The sequence below is a fragment of the Molothrus aeneus genome, chromosome 1, assembly GCF_037042795.1.
Source record: "Molothrus aeneus isolate 106 chromosome 1, BPBGC_Maene_1.0, whole genome shotgun sequence".
NCBI classification, from domain to species: Eukaryota; Metazoa; Chordata; class Aves; order Passeriformes; family Icteridae; genus Molothrus; species Molothrus aeneus.
In genome coordinates this window covers 46,102,811-46,128,178 of record NC_089646.1, presented here as the reverse complement: position 1 = coordinate 46,128,178, position 25,368 = coordinate 46,102,811, and the positions used below count along the sequence as shown (strand labels likewise).

The 25,368-nt window shown below is 39.4% G+C and overlaps 1 protein-coding gene across 1 annotated transcript; it reads right to left on the bottom strand.

The window, feature by feature from the left end:
• Positions 1–4,538: 4,538 nt before the first annotated feature.
• Positions 4,539–25,326, bottom strand: EXOSC7 (exosome component 7). Its single transcript, XM_066572028.1, has 8 exons — positions 25,256–25,326; positions 23,822–23,923; positions 23,052–23,146; positions 18,101–18,263; positions 13,534–13,604; positions 8,833–8,956; positions 7,724–7,879; positions 4,539–5,117 (listed from the first exon to the last, which is right to left on the bottom strand). The coding sequence occupies exons 1-8, from the start codon at positions 25,310–25,312 to the stop codon at positions 5,013–5,015; spliced, it is 873 nt and encodes a 290-aa protein (XP_066428125.1). The 5' UTR covers positions 25,313–25,326; the 3' UTR covers positions 4,539–5,012.
• Between the last annotated feature and the right edge of the window lie 42 nt (positions 25,327–25,368).

Here is a 25,368-nt window from a genome sequence, read left to right as displayed (position 1 = left end):
GCTTGCAAAGGAGCTGCACCAAAGGACTCACACTCCCTTTTGTTTGGAGACTGTAGCTCCTGTAGACTAGAGTAATCTGTCTGTCTTCACTGCTTTGTGTTTGCCCCCCAGCCAGATCCCGAAGTCCAAACAGCCAAAGGAAAACTGTAGTGAAATGTCCAAATTTAACACCAAAACTCTGGAGGAATTCCTGTCGAGGTCCACTGCCTGTCACAGCATCAGTTCAAGCGAGGTCAGCACTGAACTTGATGGTCAGTATTTTTAGACAGGCAAGTAGACAGCAGATCCGTCAGCTTAGACTTATTTAATGTTGTTCTCACTTTTGAGTATTAGATTGCTGTGGTTGCTGAATTGTGGATTATGTGAGAATTTCAACTTCAGGTTCGTGAATTCCTTAATTTTATGAATTTATAGAAAAGTTTGCATGATCAGACAGCAGAAAGAAAGCAATCCATGGTCTTGAAAAGCCTCATTGTGTTAAAGTTGGTCTTTCACTGGAGGGACGAAAGAGAGGTAGGACTTAAATCATGACTTTTCAACCCATAGGTTTCCAGCTGTGGAAACAGGCAAACTTACCATTTGCCAAAACACGGAGAGAAGGGGCAGGGAGAGAGCTCCTCTGGAAGGGAGGGATCCCTGCCACAGCCAGCTGGGTGCAGGAAATCAGAAAGGGCCTGAGAATCCTTCTTAGCCCTCTGAAGGTACAAGCTAAGAGGCTGCAGCAACTATGATGATCTCTGTCTAAATAAAGGAGAACAAATCTCATCAACAAGTGGTGTGACATGAAAACTCAGCCACGCCTGTGCTGCTCATCTTACCCAGATCTTGAGATCAGGATGGCAACAGAGATGTTCACAGAGCTTGAGAGATAACCACAGCTCTATTAAAAAGTGTTCCAGTCAATGAAATGGAGGCTTAAACCATCACCAGGGAGTCATCAGCAGCATGTTTGAGATTCTAATGATGTTTTGCAGCAACAGCAGAAACATCTTTGTTCCTGGATAGCTAGAAATGCAGCTCCAAGAAGATCGCTAGAAATGCAGATCTAAGGAAAAGAAGGAAAAAGGAAAAGAACAAAGGAAAAGAAGCCTCTGTGAGGCACAACTATCAGGAGCAGCCACATTTTGCCTTAGAAGGGAAAGCTGCCTTGCATGGGCAGGGAGTGCAATGGGGCAGGAGTGCACTAGGAGACAAGAGGAGCAGTGAGAAATCAGAGAGGTTGATGGCTGAAGAGATTCAGTACCAGTTGCAAACCTGCTCTTGCATTTTTCCCCAGTGTGTTAAAGGAACAGGGAGAACAAGGCTCTGGGGTCAGGACTGGAGCACTCAGTCTCACCAGTTACAGCTTTGCTTCTCAAACTCTCTGAGTGCCACAGTGGCCACTGACCACAGGCAAAGTAAACCAGTGCCACAGCAGGGCTGGAGAACATCCTGCTGCTGAGGAGGGCAGTGGCATCTGCTGCAGTTCAAAAGAAAAGCTGGAGGCAGTCCTAGCAGAAGTGGGTAACTGCTGCTTACAAAACAAATACAGAAACACCCTGTTGTCTGTGTCAAATCAAGGTGCCAAATCCCTTGAAGAGAGACTTGCACACTCACGGGAGCTGTGAGTGAGCTCTGGCTCACACCAATTTGTCTTTACACCAGGCTGTGCTGAAGGAAGGCTTCTTTTAAAGCCTGACTGCAGGTGGGACAGCCATGCTCCTCCCTATTGCCTCCCCAGGGCAGAATGAGCTCCCCTCTTCTCCCCAAACTGCACAATTACAGTGTTGAACTGTAGCTGTAAAACATAGGCAGACAGGATTCCTGGGCTTGGGTCCACTGACCTACAGCCTAGCCCTTTTCTGCTTTGAGGGGAATGCTGTCCCTGTGAAACAGGTAAATTGCAGGTGTGTGCTTTCTAGGCAACATGAGTAGAAGCCTAGCAGGAGTTTCTAGACTCCTCATCTCTAGTGCACAGCTTTCAGCCTCTCGACACTCCCAGCAGAAGCAATTAATTTCTGGGACAAACACAGAGCTATCCCACTCCACAGATGTTTCCTCTTAGTTCTACTGGACTCAAGTCAATGAAAACGTGGCAGTATCTGCACAGCAACACATGGAACTTTCCACCAGCTCAGATGGGAACAGGAGCATTCTGACTTGAAATCTCTATTAAAATTCTGCTATTTTTGTTTGGAAGAGAAGGGAGGGGTTAAAGGCAGCTAAGAAAATAGAAATTGGCCCTTAGCATGCCTGAGAACCACAGTCTCACAGATTTCTTGGCAGATACTGTATCATCTGGGAGAGCTGTAGGACCTTTTACCCCTGTCAGAGCTTTGTTTACCCTTTTGGGACACGAGCTGGTGGCAGCAAACCTCCAGGGGCAGCTGAGACCAACTAGCAGCTCTGTAATACTTTTGGCTGGGCTCATTATTTATATCTCAGTGGTTGAAGCAGGCCCCATCTGAACTGGGGTCACTCTCCTCACCACTGTTTTTCCATGCCAACAGATGGGAAGCAGTGACACAGAAGGAACTGGGCCCCTTGGGACACCCAAGTCACTCTGTGCCTGCATACCCAGCTACAGAAGACCAGGGGGAGGACACACACGTGTAGGGGAGGCACTGCAGACCCTGGCACCAGGTTAATTTACACGGCTGCTCTGAGGAAGTGCTTGGCACCAAGTGTCTCTCCTGAGCACACAGCCTGGATCTCAGAGGGCTAAATATTGGCTGTCCTTATTAAGAACTGGGGAGGGAGTGCAACGTACTCCCCTCTGCAGAGGCGTCAGTTCGCACACTTGAAACACAGCGATGTTTCTTTTCCCACCACCACCTCCAGCTCTCATAAAAATATATTTAAAATTAAAAGGATCTGGAGAAGGGACAAGAAGCATCTTTAAGTGATGTAACTTGCAAAATGCTTGGACATCCTTCAGCTGGAAAGCTGTGTAGAAATACACTATTCATATTACAAAATTCACCCCAAGTGTAACTCAGGGCAGCTTTTTGGTCTCCAACCACAAATCTGCAATAAAACATTCAGGGAATAGCTGAGGTTCAAGACTTGCAGTCTCATTTACATTAACTATTTTCTGCAATATTAAATAATAAATGATAAAAAACCTGCCTGTGGTAAGTATAAGGTTTTTTCTCCCTTCAGTTTTCTTTCTTTCTTTCTATGTTTTTACAAGCAGCTTTGCATGGCAATGAGTGGATCACAGCTACTGTAAAGCTGATGTCAGGTTTGTTTGCCTCACACAAAATAACTCTGCTGAAGTGATAAAAGACAATATGTGCACTCATTGTCACTTCTTGGCTCTACTACTGTGTAGTAACATTACAACCTACCTAAACCATTACTTAAGGGACTGAAAAAATCCCAACTCTTCAAAATACGAATCTTGGGCAAATTTTGGGAGATGTTTTTTTTTTTAACAACCTGTCTGCTTGTTACACTGCTTGTTATAACAGTGGCTGCACATACCAGAAATACACAGTATTGCTGCAGTCACCTTGAATAACTAGTATGAGCTCTAGAAAAAGGACTGAAAAGATTTGGGAACCTTAAGCACTCCATATGTTTTAATGTGATCATGATTATTAGTTTGACCTGTAATAGGTTCTGTCCTGTATCTACAGCTTTCCTTCAGCAAAACCCTTCTTCCCCTTTTCCCCACCAAACATGTTACAGTCAAAAGAAAATTCTTAATCTGATATTATAAAATGGAAACAGAAAAGTCTGAAAATATTGCTTGAGTAGGAGCTAAATAACTCCTGGATTATTGTAGTAATTTCTGCCATAAAGTTTGTTCAAAACAATACTTAACACTTGCAGATGAAATATCAGCTTCTTAAACATCATATTCTTCCTTTGACTTTTTCCATCTGTTGTTTCTTCCTATCAAGCCAAACACCTCTTACTCTTTGCTGGGCCATCCAATTGATGTAGGGAGGGAATCCCCACCTGGTGATGCAACTTGTATCCATGCCTTACCTGTAATCATCTGCTTTTCCCTGTGAAGGACCATTACTGACAGCCACTATGCTTTTCCAGCTGAATTACCCAACTCTTAAAGACCAACTTAGTTTTCCATTTACCTTGGTCATGTCCCTTCTCCTTAGCCACAGTGAGATGTTTTGGCTGGGTTACTATTGCAGCTGTTGGCAAAAGGGATAGGTGGAGCTCCAGGGAGCAGGGAAGTCATAGCATATCCTGAGTTGGAAGGAACTCACTGGGATCATCAAAGCTCAGCTCCTGTACAGAACACCAAGAGTCACACCATGTGTCTGAGAACATTGTCCAAACCCCTCTTGAACTCTGTCAGGCTTGGTGCTACTTCGTGGGAGAGCCTGTTCCAGTGCCCAGCCACCCTCTGAGTGAGGAACCTTTTCCTGATCTCCAACCTAAACTTTCCCCGACACAGTTCAGGCTGTTCCCTCAAGTCCTGTCACTGGTCACCTAAGAGAATAGTTCGGTGCCTGCCCCCCTGCTTCCCCCTGTGAGGTTGTTGTAGACAAATCTTGGTTTAAAATATGAATTATGAACTTGGGACCATGTTGTATTTATAGTAAAATCTAACCACATTTTATTCAAAGAATAGTAAGGTAATTTGAAGGAAAATTTACAGCTAGTGCTGCTCTCATTTGTGCTGCACAGAAGACAGCCCCATATGCATTCTAGAACACAGCAGCTGGTTTACAGATGTGAAACACATGCAAACAGAATTAAGTGGAAAGTACACCAGTCACTCTGGAAAACAGACTCAAGCACTTCCCAGGCAACAGCATTATTAACTGCTGCTGCTGCACTTCCTGGGTGCCAGCAGTTACCCGTATGGAAAGCACCTCAAATTTGCTTATTTGCATTTAACTGTAGCTTTTTTTATTACTACTAATGCTTAGTAACATTTTGAAAGCCTCTTAGACAGGAGGATGACTCTGCTGGAACAAAAAAAAAAGACCTTTTCTTTATATACAAACTGACAAGATTGCAAAATCAATTAAAAACAGTTTTGAACATTTAATAAAAACTCATCCTAGAAATCCAACTTTTGGTCGTGAAGTCCCCAAATTCTCTTCTTCATCCAAAATCTTCTGAAGGGCTATGTGAAGTGACTTGCCTACTCTTTGTCCTGTCTGCAAAGCAAAGAAAGCAAAACAAACCTGAGACATGTTTATTTGCAAGAAGACAACTCTTACGGAACACTTCCTTTTGACAAATATTTTCCCTTTGATGATTCATATACACCAGCTGGTATCATAAAATATGCTTTTAATTTAGAAAAATAATGGTGGTGAAAGTTTCATTTTAACTTGATTAAGTTTTGGAAAAACATACACACAAAGCCAGTGCTCTCATTCATCAGAGAAGCATTCCACAATCATTAAAACCAGGTCTGCGCATCGCTGGATCACCCAGGAATACAAATTAAATTCACATCAGGCACAAGCACACATTCAAATTAGCCAGCACACAGAGCATGAAGCAATGTTCTAGCTGCCTGAGGACAAGAGACACCTGACCAGCAAAGCAGGCTACCAACAGAAGTTCAGCAAACTCTCCTGAATGTGTTCAGAATCAGCAGAGTGAATTTAGGCCAGCTGAACACCCTGTCCTGTGGCCAGAGAAACCCAAAATGCACACTGGCTGCACCACCAAGTCACTCTGTGGGCAGATCCTTCATATGATGTGTAATTCTGTCCTGTCCAAGGACCTTAAAGGAGTTAACAGAATGTTTTCTTTACAGAAATAAACTCCAGCAGTGAAAACCCAACAGGATTAGCTCCAGCACTGACCTCTACTTGTCCCACATGCCCAAGTATACTGTGCAAGCTACAGGGCAGGGAAACATTGGGCAGTGGTGAAATAAAGATCTTAAGGTAGTGGTGCTCATTGGATCTTTCCCAGGGTCTCTCTAAGTGACCTGAAATACTGACTGCAAACAGAAATAAAAAGCCCACTGCCCCCTAGAGAGCCAAAGGCAGACTATATTAAAATGAGTTTATTGGCTCCTGATCTATGCAGCAAAGTCTAGGCCAGCCATACAGCTGACACAAAACTCTGTTTCACCTCCTGGTGACAATTACCGAAACCATGCACAAACCTGAAAATAAGCTACATTTTTAACTGAAGAGTCAGGTGTACCAAAGGAAATTGCGAAGAGCTTTGATGCATCAGGGTAGCTGTCAATCCTAGAGACCATGAGTCAGGCTACATAAATGGGGGGGGCACAAGAGCAAGAACTGTCACAGCTCTGCACTGGGACAAAGATCACTGCAGCAGTCCTTTTATCCCTGATAAACTTTCTTCTCCTCAAATCTAGGACAACATCACTCACCCCAGGCTAAAGTGAGTGGGAACTGTGCAGAGCTTTGGTATTGACCCAACACTGTTGCCATCATATTCCTGCTTGCCTCTCTAGTGGACTGGATCATAAACTCAGAAAAAAAAAAAAAAAAAAAAAAAGCCTTATGCTTTTGGCAGCTTCCCAAAACCTTCCCATGAAACTCCCTTCTTTCCCATGAAACTTCCTTCCTAAGAGATATGTCCTAGAATGTCTGTTCTCTACCAGTGAGGAAAAACTGAACATCCTCTGACCTGCAGCCAAATAATTCAGGAATAGAGGTGTCAGACATAGGTTACTCAGCTCCTCCACTGGCATTCCCGGGCCTTTTTGTTTTTCTTATATCCTAATAGGATATCCTAATCAGGATGTTGAGTTTAAGGCAGGACCAAACAGATAATCTCTGACCTTACAAAAACATCTTGGGTTTTTTGTGTGATCAGCTTTATCTCTCACTCCTGCAGAGGAATTAGAGATAACACCTCTCTACCCAGGTAAGGGGGATGAAAGGCATGTGTGAATGCAAATAAAAAGCCCACTGGTACCACTGGGATTAGCACTCTGGATTGACATCATGACACAGTCAAGTGCCATATACTCAGTAATTCCCTCTTGAGACCAACTGTTGTCAAACTTGGCTCCAACTTCAGCATTCCTGACAAGAGCCATGCAGAAATTAGCCACCCCATGTCTCTAGGAAACAGGGCCAGCTTGAACGATATAATTTTCATTCTGACTTTCAAGTTCAATATCCATTGATATTGATCTCATGCTCAAGGCCAAACTCAGGCATGAGAATTTACACTGGAGAACAGATTTAAGAAGAGCCTGAGTAAGGGTTTAAAATTGATCTTATATGAATGTGGAAAATATCCAGATACTAATATTTTTATGAAGTAGGGACAGATTGTAAACTCAATAAGGAAGCAAAGAAAAACAACAGTAAAATGAGAACAGTACATTTATCATAAAGCAAATGAGTTGTGCTAGAACACCATGCACCACCAATTCCGAACACCATCTCTACTCTTACAGGGACTTTACCACATTAGAAGTTTTGCTCTTTCAGTCTTTAAAAGACACAATAAAGGGGAACATGTTCTTTAAAAATACTCTCAAAGTTTCTCAGCTTAAGCTTCACTGTCTTACAGCTGTGAAGTACTTGCCTGAAACAAATGTGAATACCATATATTTCAAGCATCTAGAAGTTTAGACAGTGTCTACTCACATTAGAATCTGTTTCAAAGGAACTGCCTGTGACCTTCACAAAGTCCCTTGTGCACCAAATCAAAGCACCAAGGTCTCTGCTCTGAAAGCCCTTACTGAAGCTTTCTGTACACCCAAGCTCCAGTTCATGCAGTATCAATCCAAGACAGGTAACTGCTCAACATTCCTTACCTCCATCATTTCAAAAATACTCTCAGGATCCAGGCTACCTTTCCCCACCTTCTTCATAGAAGTGATGGCACCTTTACTGGTCACTGAAATAAGCAGGCTTGCCAAAGAACAGGCTTCTTCCTGAAGGGTAGCATCCACCACGTGCCTATATCCAATCTGCAAGTTAGTGACAAAACAATGCATTAGTCTGCAGTTCTCAAAGCTCCCCCACTGAGAAATCAAACTGTGAATGGTGGCTTTGTTACTTATCTACAGCCTCACATCCTAAAATCACGTAGCCTTTGGAAAGAGAGACTGACTTAAAAGCACAGGATTTAAACAGCTTCTGACCCCAAATGATGGGTACATAAACAACAGAGGTGAGATAAACATGTCACTATTTCATCCTGTTTTCCTTTCTACCATCCATTCATCTGTATGAAACTCCATATTCATCTTTTCCTGCAACTCTAAGTATAGACTTTGGTCCTCTCTACCTGAAAATTACACATCCCAAGACTCAGGTGAGCCCTCATTTCAGCAATGGTCCCTCTACTATTTATGCAAATTGCTTAAAAGAAATGCCAACCAAACTCTCAGGTGCCTAAGCCAATCACTAACACTTGCAATGGAAAATGCAGCACCCATAAAATCAACTGTGTTAGCTGTGTGCTATATATGGAAGACAAAAACCTGACTGAATGGAAAGGGATGGTATTGCACCCATGAAAGTGGAGTTCTGTCCTCAGCAACAAATACTCAGCATGTAACTCCAGGCAGATCACACAATCTCCACTCCTGAATACCGTGACCTCTTGTTTTAACACACTGAGATATCTGCTGCTCTGTATCTTAAGCAAGGAGCAGATGAAAAATAATAAACAACTCCTCTGCATGCAAGAAGATGCATTTTAAGAATGCATCAATTAGAAACCTACAATTCAGAGATGCAAAAAAACCATGTTATTCAGTAAAAGTTCTTAATCAGGAGGCCAAAGACAAACAAATATAGACATAGAGGACACTGCCTATTTCTGTAACTCTAATTTACAGAAAATTAGGGGAAAAAATAAATGGCAGGTGAAATTAACAGGAACTGCAGTCTCGAGGCAGAAATTTGTCAGGCTTACTTTGCTTAGTGTGACAATACAGGGCACCTCATCTACGTTGAGTCGAATACAATCGTAAGGGTCATCAGACAGCTCAATCTCTTTGGTGCCTTCCTCATCCTCCAGAACACGCACTTTGGGTATTCTGTGGAAACAAAGTTGCAGAGTCATTGCCAGAACACACAACAAATACAGTTGTTATACAGTCACAAGTCCAGGAAGTCCCTGTTCTTCTAAATGAGGCAAAATGTTTAGCAGAACAGTACAGAATGTGATCAAAGGATTAACAACTCACTCCCTGAGACTACAAAGAAAACACTGTAAGTGGGAAGATATTTAGGATAAGATAATCCTATTTACATCATTCAAACAGTTAAAATTTGAGCTGTTCTTTACACTATTACATGGGGAGAAATTAGTTTTGAACTTACACAAATCAGTTCTGAACAATTCTTTGTATGCACCAGAATGTCACAGATGCACAGGAGACAAATTACCAAGACTGAATCCTTTTGTTCTGTGGTTCCCAAACTTGCAGACAACAGTAAAGTTGTCAGCATTACATCAATTGCATTGCTTGGCAAAGGTGTGACATGAGTAGCAAATACAAGTAGTAAAGCTGTTCAGGAAAGAATAGCACCAACTAAAGAGATTTGGGGTGAAGAGAAAAGGTGACATTAGTAAAATTCTTTCTCTAGCAAGATGAGACGATTGGCAAGATACTCTACTGTTCTAAGGACAGGTATACAAGCAATGTATAACGTATCAGGATGAAGAAGTGATGAAAACCCAGGCAGAAATCCAATAAATGCCTTCTTCTCAGTTGTGAATGATGAGCTCTCTCAAAATGAGCCTGACAGGCTCTTTATGGCTCCTTATCAGCCATACATACATTGTATTTGTGATAGCCATCTAATGGAAGTTGTACAGGATGATTTAAGGCCGTTTCCTTAGCATAGTGAATTAAGTAATTTAAAATAATTTAGTAGAAGATGGTATCTCAAGCTGCCAAGAGTGTCAGCATCTTATACACCCTCATTTATCCAGGTGCCTCCTAGGATGGAGTACTGACTGAGAGACTTGGCATTACTGGTCAGTAAAACACACACAGAGCTCACCCACACTACTCTCTCTTTCACACATTTGCACTTGAAAACAAAGTATTTCAAGGTGTCCCAAGACAGCTAACTTCAGTAACCACAATCTGGTTTTATGTTAGTGCTGTTGCAGTAGCATTGTGTTTTATAACTAGAATCTGGAGGTTTCATTCTTCTATGCCCTCTGTAACAAATCTGTTCTTTTAAAAGAGGAGATATGGACTCATTTAATGAACATTTCCCCCACCAACACAAAGTGATTTTGATTGATCCTTGGAAGAGTATTTTATTTATCTGGGGCTAGTACATCAAAACAGCTAACCCTGCTCCAGTGACAACAAATTCCCTGCAAGCACACTGGCCTAAGCCAACTCGAAACTAAGACTTTGAGTAAGCAGAACAATTGTGATGTGCACTTTTTTCCAGAAATGAAACTCCAAATGTTTCAACTCATTAGAAATGCATCAAAGCCTATTTTCAAGTTTAAAATATTCCATTAGAAGTTGATGGAATAAAGTCACAAAGTGACTAACCTTCAAGCTACACAGGACAATGGACAACACTGGACAACAGCCTAGTCAGGGAAGAGGTGTCCGTGCCAGAGTAGTGTTTAAAAAACAAAGCAAGATTTTAAGAAAATCTGTGAGATTAAGCAATTTTTAACTCCAACATAAAATGGCTTTGAAACCAGAGCAGTGTTTGTCTGCAAGAAAAAGTTGCCAGAATTAATATCTGAAAAATGCCTGCAAGGAGCTTTTTTGGCCAAGAACAGATGAGAGAGGTGTAAATTAGAAATACTGCAAAGGCAAAAAGATCAGACACAAGCATCATGGTTGCATAAAAAGGGAGTATATGGACAGAAAAACTATGCAAAGTGAATGTAGCACAAAGCTTCTCCAGAACACTGTTGATTTCATCTCCTAGCTTGTGAATATTTATCTTAAGAAATAGCTGTACACAATTACTTTGCAACTTTTATTTTTCTATTTTGATTCCTGCAACTAATCAGGGCAGAGATCTGTACAGCGAGACTTAGTCCTGTAACAAACAGTGCTCTTTTCTTTGTGTGCAGATGCAGATTTCACAAATGTAGAACCAGTTCCACCCTTCCAAGCAGGCATTGGTTCTGCCTCTACCATGCTGTGCAGCAAAAACCTCGGTGTCTGCAAGGCTGTTGTGTTATAAACTTTGTTGGTTTTGTAACTTGCCTATTTTCTGCAGCCTCAGGTTACAAGCAGGCACATTCCATGGGACCAAGTTTAATGTCCTGACACAGTAGCTAGCTGCACATTTTGCAATATCTACTTCCATCATTAATAAATCCATCCTCAAACATGTGGGAGACATGGGTAAGAAGAAAGCCTGGTATCTGCTATCTTGTGCACATGATCTTGATGGTAGTTTTTAGAACTCAATGAACAATACAAAACTGCAAGGAGTTTTGTTTTAAATATTCCCCCTAAACCAGTTCTATTGTCATTGTTCCATGCCTGAAGGGGAGAGAACAAGTCAGGTCAGGCATTCAAAAGATTTAAATCCCCTAAGTCTTGAGCAAAATTCCTTAAATTGTGATGTTGGATTTACTTAGCTCTAAAGCAAGATGGGTCCACAGATATTACAAAAATGCTTAGAGCAAGATTTTAAATTGAAGCTGAAGTTTTCAAATGCCTATCTGAATATCTAAAATTTTGTAGCTTCAAAGAAACAACAGCACCTTGAGCTCCCTGCTCTTTGTTCCAATGCTGTAGTCAAGGCTGGCAAAGATCTGAAAACACTTAGAACAAAAACTTGGTTGTAAGCAAAGTAGGAAAAGCCAGTAAGAGTCAAATGTAGAACACAGTTCAGAACACTTAATCTGAAGCAATCTTCAAACTGACATCTTTTCTTGTTTGGAGAATAATACTTTATAGAGAACAGGCAGCTATCTTCAATCCAAAGAAAACCCAGTAGCTACAAAGGGAAAGGGGGAGAAAAAAGTGAATGAGGACAACAAGTTTTCACTTTGAATTTCACCTCTTGACTTTCTGAACTTGTATGAGATGAGCTGTACTAGCATTCCCTGCTCAAATCAACAAGATAGGTTTCCAAAGGTAAAAAATCAATAGGCAGTGTCTTACTGTATCACATTTTGAAATGATACTCAACTTCAACAAGACTCGTGATGTTTGCCCTCAGCTTAAAGATTATATAAAGGACACAGTTGTCAGAGGAATAAAAATAAGTAAGAAACATTAAAATAATTACACCTTCCATCACGTTGTCCACATTCTTTTATTCATCTATTTAATTCACCACTTTTTATATGATCATCTCTCTTTATTCTTGGTTAAAGTAACGAAAAAGGTCTAGTTATCTTATATATAAAGTATGAGCTGTGGATCTGCAAAACAACTCACATGGTAGTAACTGTTTTAACTGTATGGCTTTTGCATCCTGGCAACTCACACACAGAAATACAGGCATTTCTTCTTTTTACTGTACTGCCAACTCCTTTGCGAGCCACTACATTTCTAAAAGCATTTCTTAATGTCATAAAAACAATCTACTGTTAAAAGTTACTGCTGAGAATTTGATTAACATGAGAAATTTCTCAGCAACACATAGAATTTCTAGTCTCAGATGGATAAGTCTCCCCTTATCCTTTTTGAAGTGTTTATAACCTGATATACTCCCTGTCTTCAAAAGCTTATTTTCCTCTTCTTTTTGCATGTACTTTTCCAGATCTAGTACTGTGCCTTGATTCCCCGATAAACAAGCCAGAACTACACTAGTGACTAGCAGATCTCTAATTAATGCTGAAGAACAATTTGAGAGCCACTTTTAAAACATTTATGCTTCTAGGAGTCAAGGTTGCAAACCTCTACCAGCTATTTTTACCATGTAAGTTTTCTAGCAAAGCTATTCACTAGGTTGTTTTTCTCAAGGGTGCTATAAAACTCTGTATTCCCTTTCACCTACAGATAAAGAAAATAAAAACAACAGAAAAAATAGTAGTGAGTCCTATTAAAAACACACAGAGAAGACATGCATCATTCATTCTACTAGATTGTATTTTCCCATTCTTTGAATTATAATGCATGGAGCAAAGTTCTTTTAAAGACACATCCTTTTCCCCTCCCCACAATCTCTCACTACCACATTTTTCCTCTTGATTTTAAAAAGAACTCTAGGCTGACAGATAATGAGAACAAAATCAAAAGTGGAAAACCAGAGCTAATTACAAATCAGCAGTCACGCTGACAGAGGGCTTCTTATTCAAGAGCATCACACATCAATAAATACTTCTTATTTCAAACCCACAAGGCATCAACACCAAGGACTCCAAATACTTGCAACAAAACCACCTGGTCAACACTACTTTTGTGGATCTGGCTACAACAAAAGTTATACTGTGAACATGACTGTGCATAACATGCAATATGACACTTGATCATCAGAAACTGAATTAAAATAACATTAGTTCATGGTACTTGCATGCAAATGAGTGCTTTGTATCTGAATGCAAGTATCTGTCTTGGGAACTTATTTAAATAATTAAGCATTAAAAATGTTTTGCTCACAGAGAATGTTTCTCCTCCACTTCCCATGCCACTTCTACCCACATGAAATAAGATCTGTGCTTTACCTTGTGTTAAAGAGAGCTGCCTTCACTGCAATAGAGATTGCATCAAAGATGTTCCCACCACATTCCAATAACTGGGGAAGAAAAGAACAATCTCTTTAAAAGAAAATCAGGCTAGTGTCTTTAAATGAAGCCTTTATTTTATTTAAACCTACTTGAAAAGGAAGAAAATTAATTACCAGAACAGGTTTTTAAAAAACAAAGTTGTCTTTAAAGCCTAGCTATGAAAAGAAACAGATAGGAAATAAAGATTTCAGCTAACTGTATTATACATGCAAAATAGAAGAGTTAATGCACTTCATAATAAAATTAATGATAAAATGTAATAATAGAAGCCGAAATGAAACCAGCACTGTTCTTAATCTTCTTGTGCTAAGGTTCTGATCTAGACTATGGCCAGAATACCCTTATAAAGTCATCATATTAATTCTTTAGTGTTAAATTAAGCCAATCAATTTTCTATATTTCATTTCAAAGAGGAGCCTTTTTAAAAAATATCAGATGGACAAAACCAACTGGGAGAATTGCTTTCACAGAAGAAACACACACTGTCACCAAGAACATGGTATGGAAAGCAAGTAATACAAGGTGTAGTTATGAAGGCACATCATGATTTATTCTCTTTATGGGAAAGAGCCATTGCCAGGTTTATCTCACAGCTGAAAGTGATCCAAGGAGAGCCTGATGTCAAAGTCTTGCAAATGAGAGTTATGAACAAGTGAGGTGTTTGGAGGGAGCCTAGCTCAGCTTCTTCCCGTGAAGACTGGGAGAACAGCAGTCAAAGGGAAAAGTAGCACTGCATACAAGGTAAAAAGGGAGGGCTCCCCAAAGCACTAATACCTTCTGCAGGCTGCCAGACAAGTCAGAGATGTATCTGTCCATAGCCTACTGTCACTTCTCTGACAAGCTCAGCTCCCAGCTGCCAGTACTATTTCCTGAGGACACACACACATACAGAGCAGGCATTCGGATCTACTCCAGCAAGAACATATGGATGCTTCTCTGTGACATCAATCTACGCTGTATGATGAGAGCAAAACATGTTTTGCAATCCTGATTACATTGGTTGTTCTTCAAAATTTATTTAAAGATGAGATAAACTCCTGCACAGGCAGTAAATCATAAACGAGATATTCTGTAAAGACAGTTACTTTTTATGAAGACAGACTGAACAGTGTAAAAAGAATGACAAAAAGTTGGGATAAAAAGCTAAATACAACGGTGATCAGATTATTTCTTTGCAAGCAGCTGCTGGATACAGAGAGGTTAACTTGCCCCTTTCAGTCATTATTGGATTTTACTCGATAACACAATAAGCCCCACAATGTCTGTGTTATTAAAACACAATAATGGGATGTGCCTGCACTGTTGCTAGGCTGGTGTTCAGGCTGCTGTTCTAAAGCCTTATCTGTACTACAGTGGCTCCTAGAGGCAAGGAACACTGCCTGCACAGAGCACGGTGCAACAATTCCTCCACAGAGAAATGAACACTTTTCTCAGCTCAAGCACCTTGTACTGACATCCCCCCCGTTTATTTAATTATTTTTAGGACTAAGAAAGTCTCCACAGCTGTGAGTTATGGGAGAGGGGTCTTTTCTGCTTTTAATTTACTGATATGGAAGTGAAAAAGTTATGGGAAAGAAAAGATAACACATTATTGATCCAACCTTATTCAGAGAAGCTTTTCCTCCAAAAGTAGATTCCTAACTTTTTTTTAATCAGACTGGGGGCAGGGGAGGAGGAAATAGAAAAGATGAGGAAATCCTGGAAGGTGCTCAATAGTGAACTGCAAAAATTTCAAGAGAAACTAATGCACCCTGTCCTCCTGACACACAATCTACTGTGACTGGATAGGGAATGATAAGAGATTGTACACTTTGATTCTCCTTGCTTAGCCCAGCAGGCTGCTGGGGCAAATTATGGGGAGAAGGATATACATATATATCAAAACCCACTCAAAAATGCCTAAAAGCTTCTTATTTCTGACATCAATGGCTTGCTTAGAATAGGAAGAAATTGAGGGAAACACAAGAGAAGGTGAGAACAGGCCTTTGATGTACTCCATGTTGATAAGCTATTATTTAGAAGTGGAATGCCTTCCATTATTAAAAAACAAAGCATATATTCTGAAAGGTCAAGGTATATATTCTCCACCTTGGACACATGTATCTCAATTTGTCCATGTGCCTGCATCTTTGTGGTGTGCATGGCTGAAGTTATTTTTTTCCATTCTGACTGTACAGAATTATAGCATTTCTCAAGTACACTGACCATCAGAAAATATTTAAGAGATGTTTTTAATTGATAAAGCTTTTGCATGACTGCAAAACACACTAGTTTCTCTTTTGAGGCTGCATGTGTCAAATTTTGTTTACACACAGGAGCTGAATACAGGTGTTTCAATCAAACTGCACATTGCTAAATTGCATAGGAATGGGGTATTTCCAGGCTCATAACATTCTTTCTGATCTTTGTCTTTTGGAATGAGAGACTTCCAGACAAGTCCTTCCTGACTGCAAGTGTGTGCAAAATACCAGTACTTTCAGCTTTATGATAGATTTGAGGTTTATTTTCCCTCCAATCTAACTGTGCAACGCAAACATCAATGTAAAGGATTTCCAGGAATTCTGAAGGAAAATATCACCCAAAGCACTCTCTATGAGTGTTGTTTTTATATTCAGAATCTGTCTCCCTCAAATGACAAATAATATGAGTTGCTCCTTTTATTAGTCCAAGTGTCATCCTTAAACCACACTCTATAAAAAGTAGAATTCTATAGGAATGATTCAGCAACAGCAGCTTCAGGAAAATCTGTAGGTGTCAAGCACCTACACTGTCACATGTAATATGATCACACACTATCACATGTCTACTGTTTAGAAAAGGAAATATTACAAGTATGTCCAAAAAGTGAAAATACAGAGGAAAAAAAAAAGGTGGGGGTAGAACAGAGTAAGAGAGAAACGTTAACACTATCTTGTTCTAACTGTACCAACAGCTCTTCAATGGCTCACACACAAAATCCCTGCAGAATAAATATAACATCAAAAAGACTCATCAAGTTTAGAGTCGTAATTATGAACCTGCAACAGATTTTTTATTGGCACTGTAAGAAGAGGTAAATGTAAAATTCCTCACATAACATAGTGATGCCTTGATGCCCTGATGTTCCTAATTCTGATACAATCAGTAGCATGAAAACACAGAGGCTGTTTTTCTCTGTAACTGTGGACAATCAACAAATCTGTCCAGAAAGAATCAGATATTGACCAGCTATATCTCAAAAAAAGCTATACAGAACAGTGTGTGTATATATATATATATATATATATATATATACATATATACACACACACACACAGAGGCAGGGAAGCAGACTGCTTTATGGAAGTCTTTGTTTATGCAGTGCCTATGCAATATTTAGCAGCATGTTGCTTAAATAAGCACTGCATTTAATATTCTGTACCTCTGCTTGCAATTACATAGTAACTAAAGGCCCCAGTGTGATTTCTCAGAACTAACACTTCATTCTCCATTAAACCTTGCCAAACTGCAATATGCCAGTGACTTGGGCTGTTAAAGCACTCAGCAGAGGTACATATTCCATCATTTTGTAGCTGGACTGTTGTACCATATCTACTCTAATTAGGCTAATGCTACTGCATTTTAAATACCTAGTGAACTAATTTTCACATTTATTTAGGTCTTAGTCTAAATGTTCCTGCATTGTTCATCAAACCCCTGTATTTAATTTTCTGCCTGTACAGCTTAACATTTTGCACATTACTTCACAGACCCTAATGGATTCCTGTAATATCCCTTAACATATTTTCGCTTCCAAATTTGATAAACAGAAACTCAACTTTGGACCAATAAGAATTGGAAATAATGTTCAGGAGAGTCTGACTTGCAGACTTCTGTTGAAATTCCCATGACAGAGTGCTTTAAATGCAGCAGATTTGGAAATTGAGCTGCTGCATTCATCAGATTTGTACACATAAAATTCAGTGTCCATTATTGTCATGGGAACAAATACTCAGTTTATCCTCTATGTTTAATACACATATACAAGCTTCATCAAAAAGCACCTCAGCTAACCTAGCTGTTGCCAAAAACGGTTCTGTTTTACTTTAGTGAATTAGTTGTGATAAGAGTACAAAGAACCAGAGAGATGGACAGTTCTGTTAGGGCTAACATACACCCATGATAATTTACATTCACTTGAACAATATATTTGCTGTTACATCCAGCTTGGAAAAAAAGTTTACCCTTCTTTAGTGGCAATTTCCTTGTCAGTATAAGATCACTGATTTTTATCTGAGACACATTCAGGGTATTCAATGTTTTATTAGTTCTGCAGTAGAACACCAGCATCAAGAGCAGAAAAGGAGCAAGCTGAAATTAGTGATTAACTATTATAAGTAGATAGATAAGTGCCATCCACGCTGTGATACATTATATCACATAATGAGAAACTTTTTTTTAAACAAAGAAATACAGAAGGTTATGCTAAGTCAGTTTTTGCCTTAAAAACATTTTGCTGAATCTTAGTTTTCATTTCTGTACTTACCAATACATCCACATAGAGAACCCAGCAGTGCTCTTTGGGATTAATACAAAGGGATTTCAAGTCTACACTGTTCTCACAGCTGAATACTCTGTATAGTGTATTTGCTATATCTGTGCCAAGCTCTTCTCCTCCCCGGCCTTCCAACTCAGGAGAATTTGAAGAACTAGATAAAGAAAGAAAAGAATACTTTCACTTGTGAAGCAGCAAGTACCCAAAGCATATTTCTTAAATATAAAGCATTAAAATTATCTAAGGATTTATTTGTACAAGAATAAGCATCCTATCTGAAAAGGAATTATTTCCATTTTGCATAAGAGAAGGTTTTGATGCAGATAATATACTGACATTTTGTTACAAATACTAACTAAATTCCACTACTATCTTCAGTTCCCCAGTTATAATTAAAGTAAAATTTGGTGGATTCTCTCAGAGATTATTTCTTAAGCACTGCCACCTTCTATCACTTCTACTCTTAAAAAAAAAAAAAGGACATCTCTATTAAGTTCACAACAGCTACCAAGACAGCCTAGTGAGAGTTCAATGTTCAATTTTTAAGAGACTGGCTAAGAGGAGACAGATATGATGACATGACAAGTAGAATACTAATTTCTTCTAAGTAACATGACTGCCTGACCTTAATTGGCAATTTCTTTACTGAGTGTACTGTCTGCTATCAAGCCCCTTAAAGAAAACATGTCATTACTCTCTCAGGCTTATGGAGAACAGCAACTAAACATCTTCTCCTGAAGGGATCTGACAAAGCGATCTGGTCTTCACTTCCCTGATTCCAACATAACAAACTATTTATGAGCAGTCATGCAACAAAGTCCTTGGGTGCTGGGGTCTGGTACACAGCTAAAAACTTCTAACAATAAAAGAAAACAAACCAACATAAAAAAAAAAAAAAAAAACAAACCAAAAAACCTAAAAACAAAACAAAACAAACAAAAAACCAAAACAAAAAAAACCCAAAAAAACCAAACCAAAACCTAAAAAAACCCCAAAACAAGCAAAAGCCAAACCAAACTAACCAAACAAAACCCACCCCAAACCTAACAAAAAATGCCTTGCCTCCAAAGAACAATCAAATAGAGCATAAATGTCCAGAGATGCATATACAGCAAAACAATGAGCAAAGATTCCAAACCCAGCCTCTGGTTTATAGAGAGGGCAAGAATATTCTCAAGCAGTGGACCTGTAGCAGGACTTCATATCTTGTTTTAAAATAAACCAGTCAGACCTCCACCCAATTAATTTCTCATTAGAGAACATATCAAAGTTAGTGGTTACACAGAAGTAGTTTTGGTCTGCTCAAAATCAGTAATGGCCACGCTCCATGTTCTCCTGGTGGGGCACTGCACTGCTACAGGGCATGTCACAGGGCAAATTTCTCATGACATGTATGTTTTGTGTCTATATGATGATACAAAATACCAGGAATACAAAAATCCAGCAGAAAACAAAGTCTTGGAATATAATCCCTTCACTTAAAAAAAAACAAACCCAAACAACTAAAGATTCACGTTATCAAGGTGTGACTTAAACCACCAAGTGAGCTGTGCCAATAATACTGCAACACCTATAAGCTTACATATAATTATCTACTATTATTCTTACCTCACAGTAACTCTCCCAACTTCTTGTTTTGCAGAGTTGATGAAAACTCTGCAAGACAGAGTTTTCTTTGTCAGGAAGAACTACTGGATTTTACAGATGTTATTTGTTGCTACTAGAAAGAGATAGCACTATACATGCTTAAAAATAGAAAGAAACATTAGTGCAAATTAAGCACTGATCTATACTTCCAAACTATATTTGCCACACGAAAAGCATTGGAAGTGTGACACACAATATTATTCAGGGTTATTAGGCACCAATTTTATGAGATAGGATCTGATTTAAGTATAACTCAGTGCTGAGTCAGGTCTTCAGGTTGTATTAAACAAGCACTTATCCACTGAAGCAGTTTTTATGCAAGTTAACAAGATCATTCTGTTTAAGCCATAGTTATGAAAGCATTATGATCCCTATGGCAAGTTGCAAGAATTTATGCAAATTTCAATCTGTGCCTCATTATTATTTCTAAACACAAAGTTTTATCAAATGTTGTATTTTTTGATTAAGATTGGATACTTTCTTTGACAGTGAATAGAAAGAACCTAAGACTCAATTGGAATATCACTGTACATTTCACTGCATCTTATTTCCATTATCATTTTAACACTTCATTTCCTTGCAATCAAAATGAAATAAAGAAGGAAGGCTAGCAGGATATGATTGTAACTATTTGGTAAATACTGCCACCTAATGCCTACAGACTATTGCAGTAACTTATACTGGGCAAAATTTGGAAAGAGGATGTCTTAACAGACATGATGACAAAATGACAAATGATGATAACAAAATGACAAAAACTTTGCTTATGGTGAACAGAAAGAATTTAGTAGTGGTACAGAATTTCTATGCCAAAGCAGCATGTAACTTTCAAGACTATGAAAATAATTTCAGTGTCACATTGCCTAACTATCAGAGATTCCTCTTAAAGCATAACAATGATTCTACCACACATCTCTACTGAATTTCAAAACTCCTCCTGTTGCCAGTCAAAATCTTTCTGTTGCAACAGTTATATATTTCTCACTTACTGCTCAGGCCATTAATATATTGCAATCTACAGATGGTCAGATCTGGACAAATACATTCCTTGCTTCCCTAATTCCACAAACAAAATCTGATGCATTCAAGGAATTCAGATGTCTGCTTTTCTTGTTGTTTCTATTTCTTACAGTTTGAAAGTGATAAATCAGATCAGCCAGAAAACTCAAATGTGATACAAGCAGACATAGCAGTCTTTCAGCATCAAGGGCCAGGATGAATGTCTTCTCCAGTGATGAAAGACAGTAAGAATACCACACATATTAGGACATAGACTTGTTTTATGATAATTAATTTCTAGGATCACAAACCAGTGCCCCAAAAATCATCCCCTCCAGAGATTCGCATTAAAGTCTGTCTCAAAATGGGAGTAAGTGTGCTCCTCAGATTTCAGGTAAAGGACTCAGAGCAGAATAAAGAGAAACAGAAGTTTGGAGCAGAGAATTATACACATGATCCAGCAAATGATTATTTTCATCAGTAACAGAAAGTTTCGGGAAATGAGCATTTTAAGATAGTAATCACTGCAGTCTGAGTTTTTATTATTAACTTCAAAAATATAAAAGCCAAATAGAACACACAGGAACTTCACCAGAAGATTCAGGGTATGGAATTCTGCTCAGTTACTACCACCCAGTGGCAGTCTGGCAAGGCATCAGGGTACTGACAGCAGCTCATTCCCCTTGACAGAGGGAAGGTGCCTCCACTTCACCTTCTGTCTTTTGCATCTATCTGGAAGCTAAAGAACACCTTTCCCCATGCCACAAGCATGTGAAAAGTGACTACAATCCTCTAAGGTTCAGGCCCTTGGATCCTGTTGTCACAGAAATTAAAGATTACTTATTTCCTGAACTGACTAAATCCGACTCCCAAAGATTGATCCACATCTCCCTCCCATCCCATGAAGCAGAGATTAACAGAAAATACAACTGAACATTAATCTAATGAGTTGAAGTTTTTCTAATATCTATTTCCATACACAAGTATCACAGAATTGCCATATGTCCACAGACCACTTTTTTTTAGGAAAGAAATGTCCCTGCTGTCAGTGGACTTTTTTCATATAGAGACAACCAGAAAAAAACCACAAAACAATAAACATGTAGCATTTAAGACACTTCATACATAAGTTCTAACAGCAGGATCACATTCAAAATCATCTTCCCATCTGGTATTTTTTGAACAGCAATTGTAAACAAACTATCAATTCACAGGTGAGTGCTTTCCTTTAAAACATAACTTTCCACACCAATGTTAAGGCAGATACAGACAATTAGGTCAGAAAGATTATCAGATATACACTTAGTAGCTCTCATACCGTAGCTTTGACAATGGTATATTGCTTAATGTCAGAGTAGAAACATGTTTTTGTTTTTAATAAAAATGAAAAGAGATGTCACATGCAAAGCAGCCAACTTGACAATGCCAAGGCTTTTATGAGAAGTCCCCAAAGCAATTTAAATCATAAAGAACAGTTCTGAGTAAGTCTGCAAGACATGGATACTGTAGTCTCAGGCTGCAGACAATTTAGACTAACACTGAGATGTCACTGTGCTATCTCAGAGCAAACCTGAAAACAAGTTCTCAGTTTGCTTCTAGCTTCTTCCATAATTCAAACACTGTCAAGACTGTAAGGATAAACAACAGTCCATTTGTAGCAAATGCAAGAAATCTGATTAAAAACAAACACCCTTTTAATTAATGAAACATGGATTCACTCATAAATATGTAACTAAAATTTCTAATTAGTTTTTGCATCTGAAATTTACACTAGGGGTTTTTCTTTTTTTTTTTTTTAAGTTTTGTACTAAACACACTTCAAACTTTTTCCATTGCTTTCACAAACAAAGTAAGCAAACCTTTAAGTAAAGTTAAAGTACAGTCTGTAATGGTCAATTCTTCTCTTCCAACTTACTTTTTTTGAAAGAGATTTTCTCTATTTTATCATGGTAAAAACAACAGCTAGACATTTTAGTCATGAAGTCTGGTTCCAAGTGTGTGTACTTGAACCATTACCCTTTTCCAGCTGCATTGATGCTATGCAATTTGGGATTGTTTTATTTAATCTTTTTTCATTCTTTAACTCCTGCTGATTTGCTTCTTTTGGATTTGCAAGACCAGCAGAAAATTTCTCTACATTCACTGCTACTGAAACAGTAAAATAATTTGTTTCTATTACTCAAACCGCTAGAGGAGGTTAGTGGAATGAAGGCATAAACTTCTGAAGAATGGCAAGACCTGATTAGTCATTTATTCCAAATATTAGATCTATTTCATTCTTTTCTAGTATACTAACCAGTCAACAAAAAATTCCAGGTAACCTTCATCTGGTTTCTCCAACTTCGGTGTTCCCATTTCAGCTTTTATGCCTACCAAGATATCAGTTTCTCCCTATTAAAACAAAAACACATCACACAACTGGAATTATAATTACAGAAGTATTTGTTTAATTTAAATGTCTGTGATAAGCTGACATTTCTACATTTCAGTTATCGGATCGTTCTATCAGAGTGAACTTAAAATAACATTTATTGAAAAAAACAAAAGGCTTTAGAAGGACAATATTAAGTGTAAGAAGATTCTTCAAACAATTATCATACATGTTACCTATCTCTAGGTTAAAAAGACTCTTAATATCCAAGACTACTTCTGTCATTTTGGCTCTGTAAACAGCTCTTTCTGCAGAACCTTCATGTTCAGTACATTTACCTTCTTCTTCTTCTTCTTCAGTCAAAACGTCAGAAATCATTTTGCTTCATTTTAAAGGAATAGAAATTTTTGCCCCTCCCAGAAACTAGGCACAACAGTGACTTCAGTTTTCAAGATTAAATATTAGATTAGTTCAGACTGAAGGCTGTCCAGGCACTTTATAGTAAATCCAGCTCAAGCCAGCCTGAACTAATGATACATCCTGCCATTATTTCCATATCCCATAGTTTCAGTTACTGCTATACCCATATATGTTATTGCACACACAAACCTATCTACAAATAGCATCAGATTAACTAGTCACATGAACAAACAATTTCATCAGCAAGGTACCCAATCCCTAAGAAATTTACCTACCAGCTTTACTCTTGCAGATCCACTTGTGTTTGATACAACATCTGTTTCTACTTCTGCACATCTGTAGTCTTCACAGCCTCGACCATCTACACGAAGGTCTTCCTAAGTATGACAACCAACATATTGCTAAGGGAATCAGTAATGAAAAGTAAAAACAAAACAAAACAAACAAACAAAAAAACCCCACCACAAACCAAAAACTGTGACTTTAAACTTTCCTTCTCCTATACCAAATGCAGCAGTAAAAAAGGATCTAAAAGCAACAGCTTGTAGTTTCACCATGGAATACAAAAGAACCAACTATACTTTTTCATTTATATCTCATTTAGGTAGAGCTTGCAACAAGCAATTTGCAGGCAGACATGAATTGCACCAAGCCTCTCTAATTCCCAAAAGAAAGCTTCAGATTTCAAAACTGTAAAGATCTTGGCTTTAAATGGTACTTTACCTAATGCAACCCAGCTCCATCCTGGCATAGACAAGTTCTGTACTTTTACATCAGTAATGAGCACCCCAGCAGACAAAAATAATACACCACCCTCCCAAATGCTTTCATCTATTTGCATTCCACAAATGGGCATTATACATCCTCTGATAGCTCGTTCCCATAAAACCAGGTTATTTTTCAGGAAATTTCAGTAAGAATACAGCTCTTTTACCTTTGGGGCTTCTCCTCAAGCCCCCTTCACTCTTCCTCCTTTGTCCACGCATGTTCCTTTGCTAAATTACAGGCTAAAACTCTATCCAATGGCAATAACTTGAGAAAGAGCCAGGGAAGAGCAAGGAAAGAGGAGCAAATGGGGACAGAAGGATATTGATCTCTCAGAGATCATCCAAAGGAGGGCAATGAAGATGGTGAAGGGCCTTGAGGGGAAGTCGTTTGAAGAGATGCTGAGGTCGCTTGGTCTGTACGGCCTGGAGGAGACGGAGGGGAGAGGAGACACCTCGCTACCTCACTGCACTCTCCAACTTCCTCATGAGAGCAAGAGGAGGGGCAGGCACTGATCTCTGTGGTGACCAGTGACAAGGCCTGAAGTTGAGTCAGGGGACGCATAGACTGGACATCGGGAAAAGGTTTTTGACCCAGAGGATGGCTGGGCACTGGAAAATGCTCTCCAGGGAAGTGGTCACAACACCAAGCTCGACAGAGCTCAAGAAGCATTTGGACAATGCTCTCAAGCACGTGGTGCGGCTCTTGGGGTGCTCTGTGCATGGCCAGGAGTGGGTGAACCTTGTGGCTTCCTTCCAACTCAGCATATGATGTGATTCTGTGAAAACAAATCCACGTCCCGCTCTCAGCCTGCTTCCCGTCCCGATGCTCGGTGTGCTGTGATAACTCCAGAGGTTCGCCACCAGACACAACGGGGCAGGCCCCCCTCCCTCTCTCCTCCCCAGCCAAGCTCGCTCCCTGCCGCCCGGCGCCCGCCCCGGTACCTGCACGCCGTGCACGATGTAGAGCTTCTCCGCCTCGCTCAGCATCACGGACGCCATTCCCGCCGCCTCCCGCCCGCACCTGCGCAGTGCCCGCTTCCTCCCTGCCTTCCTGC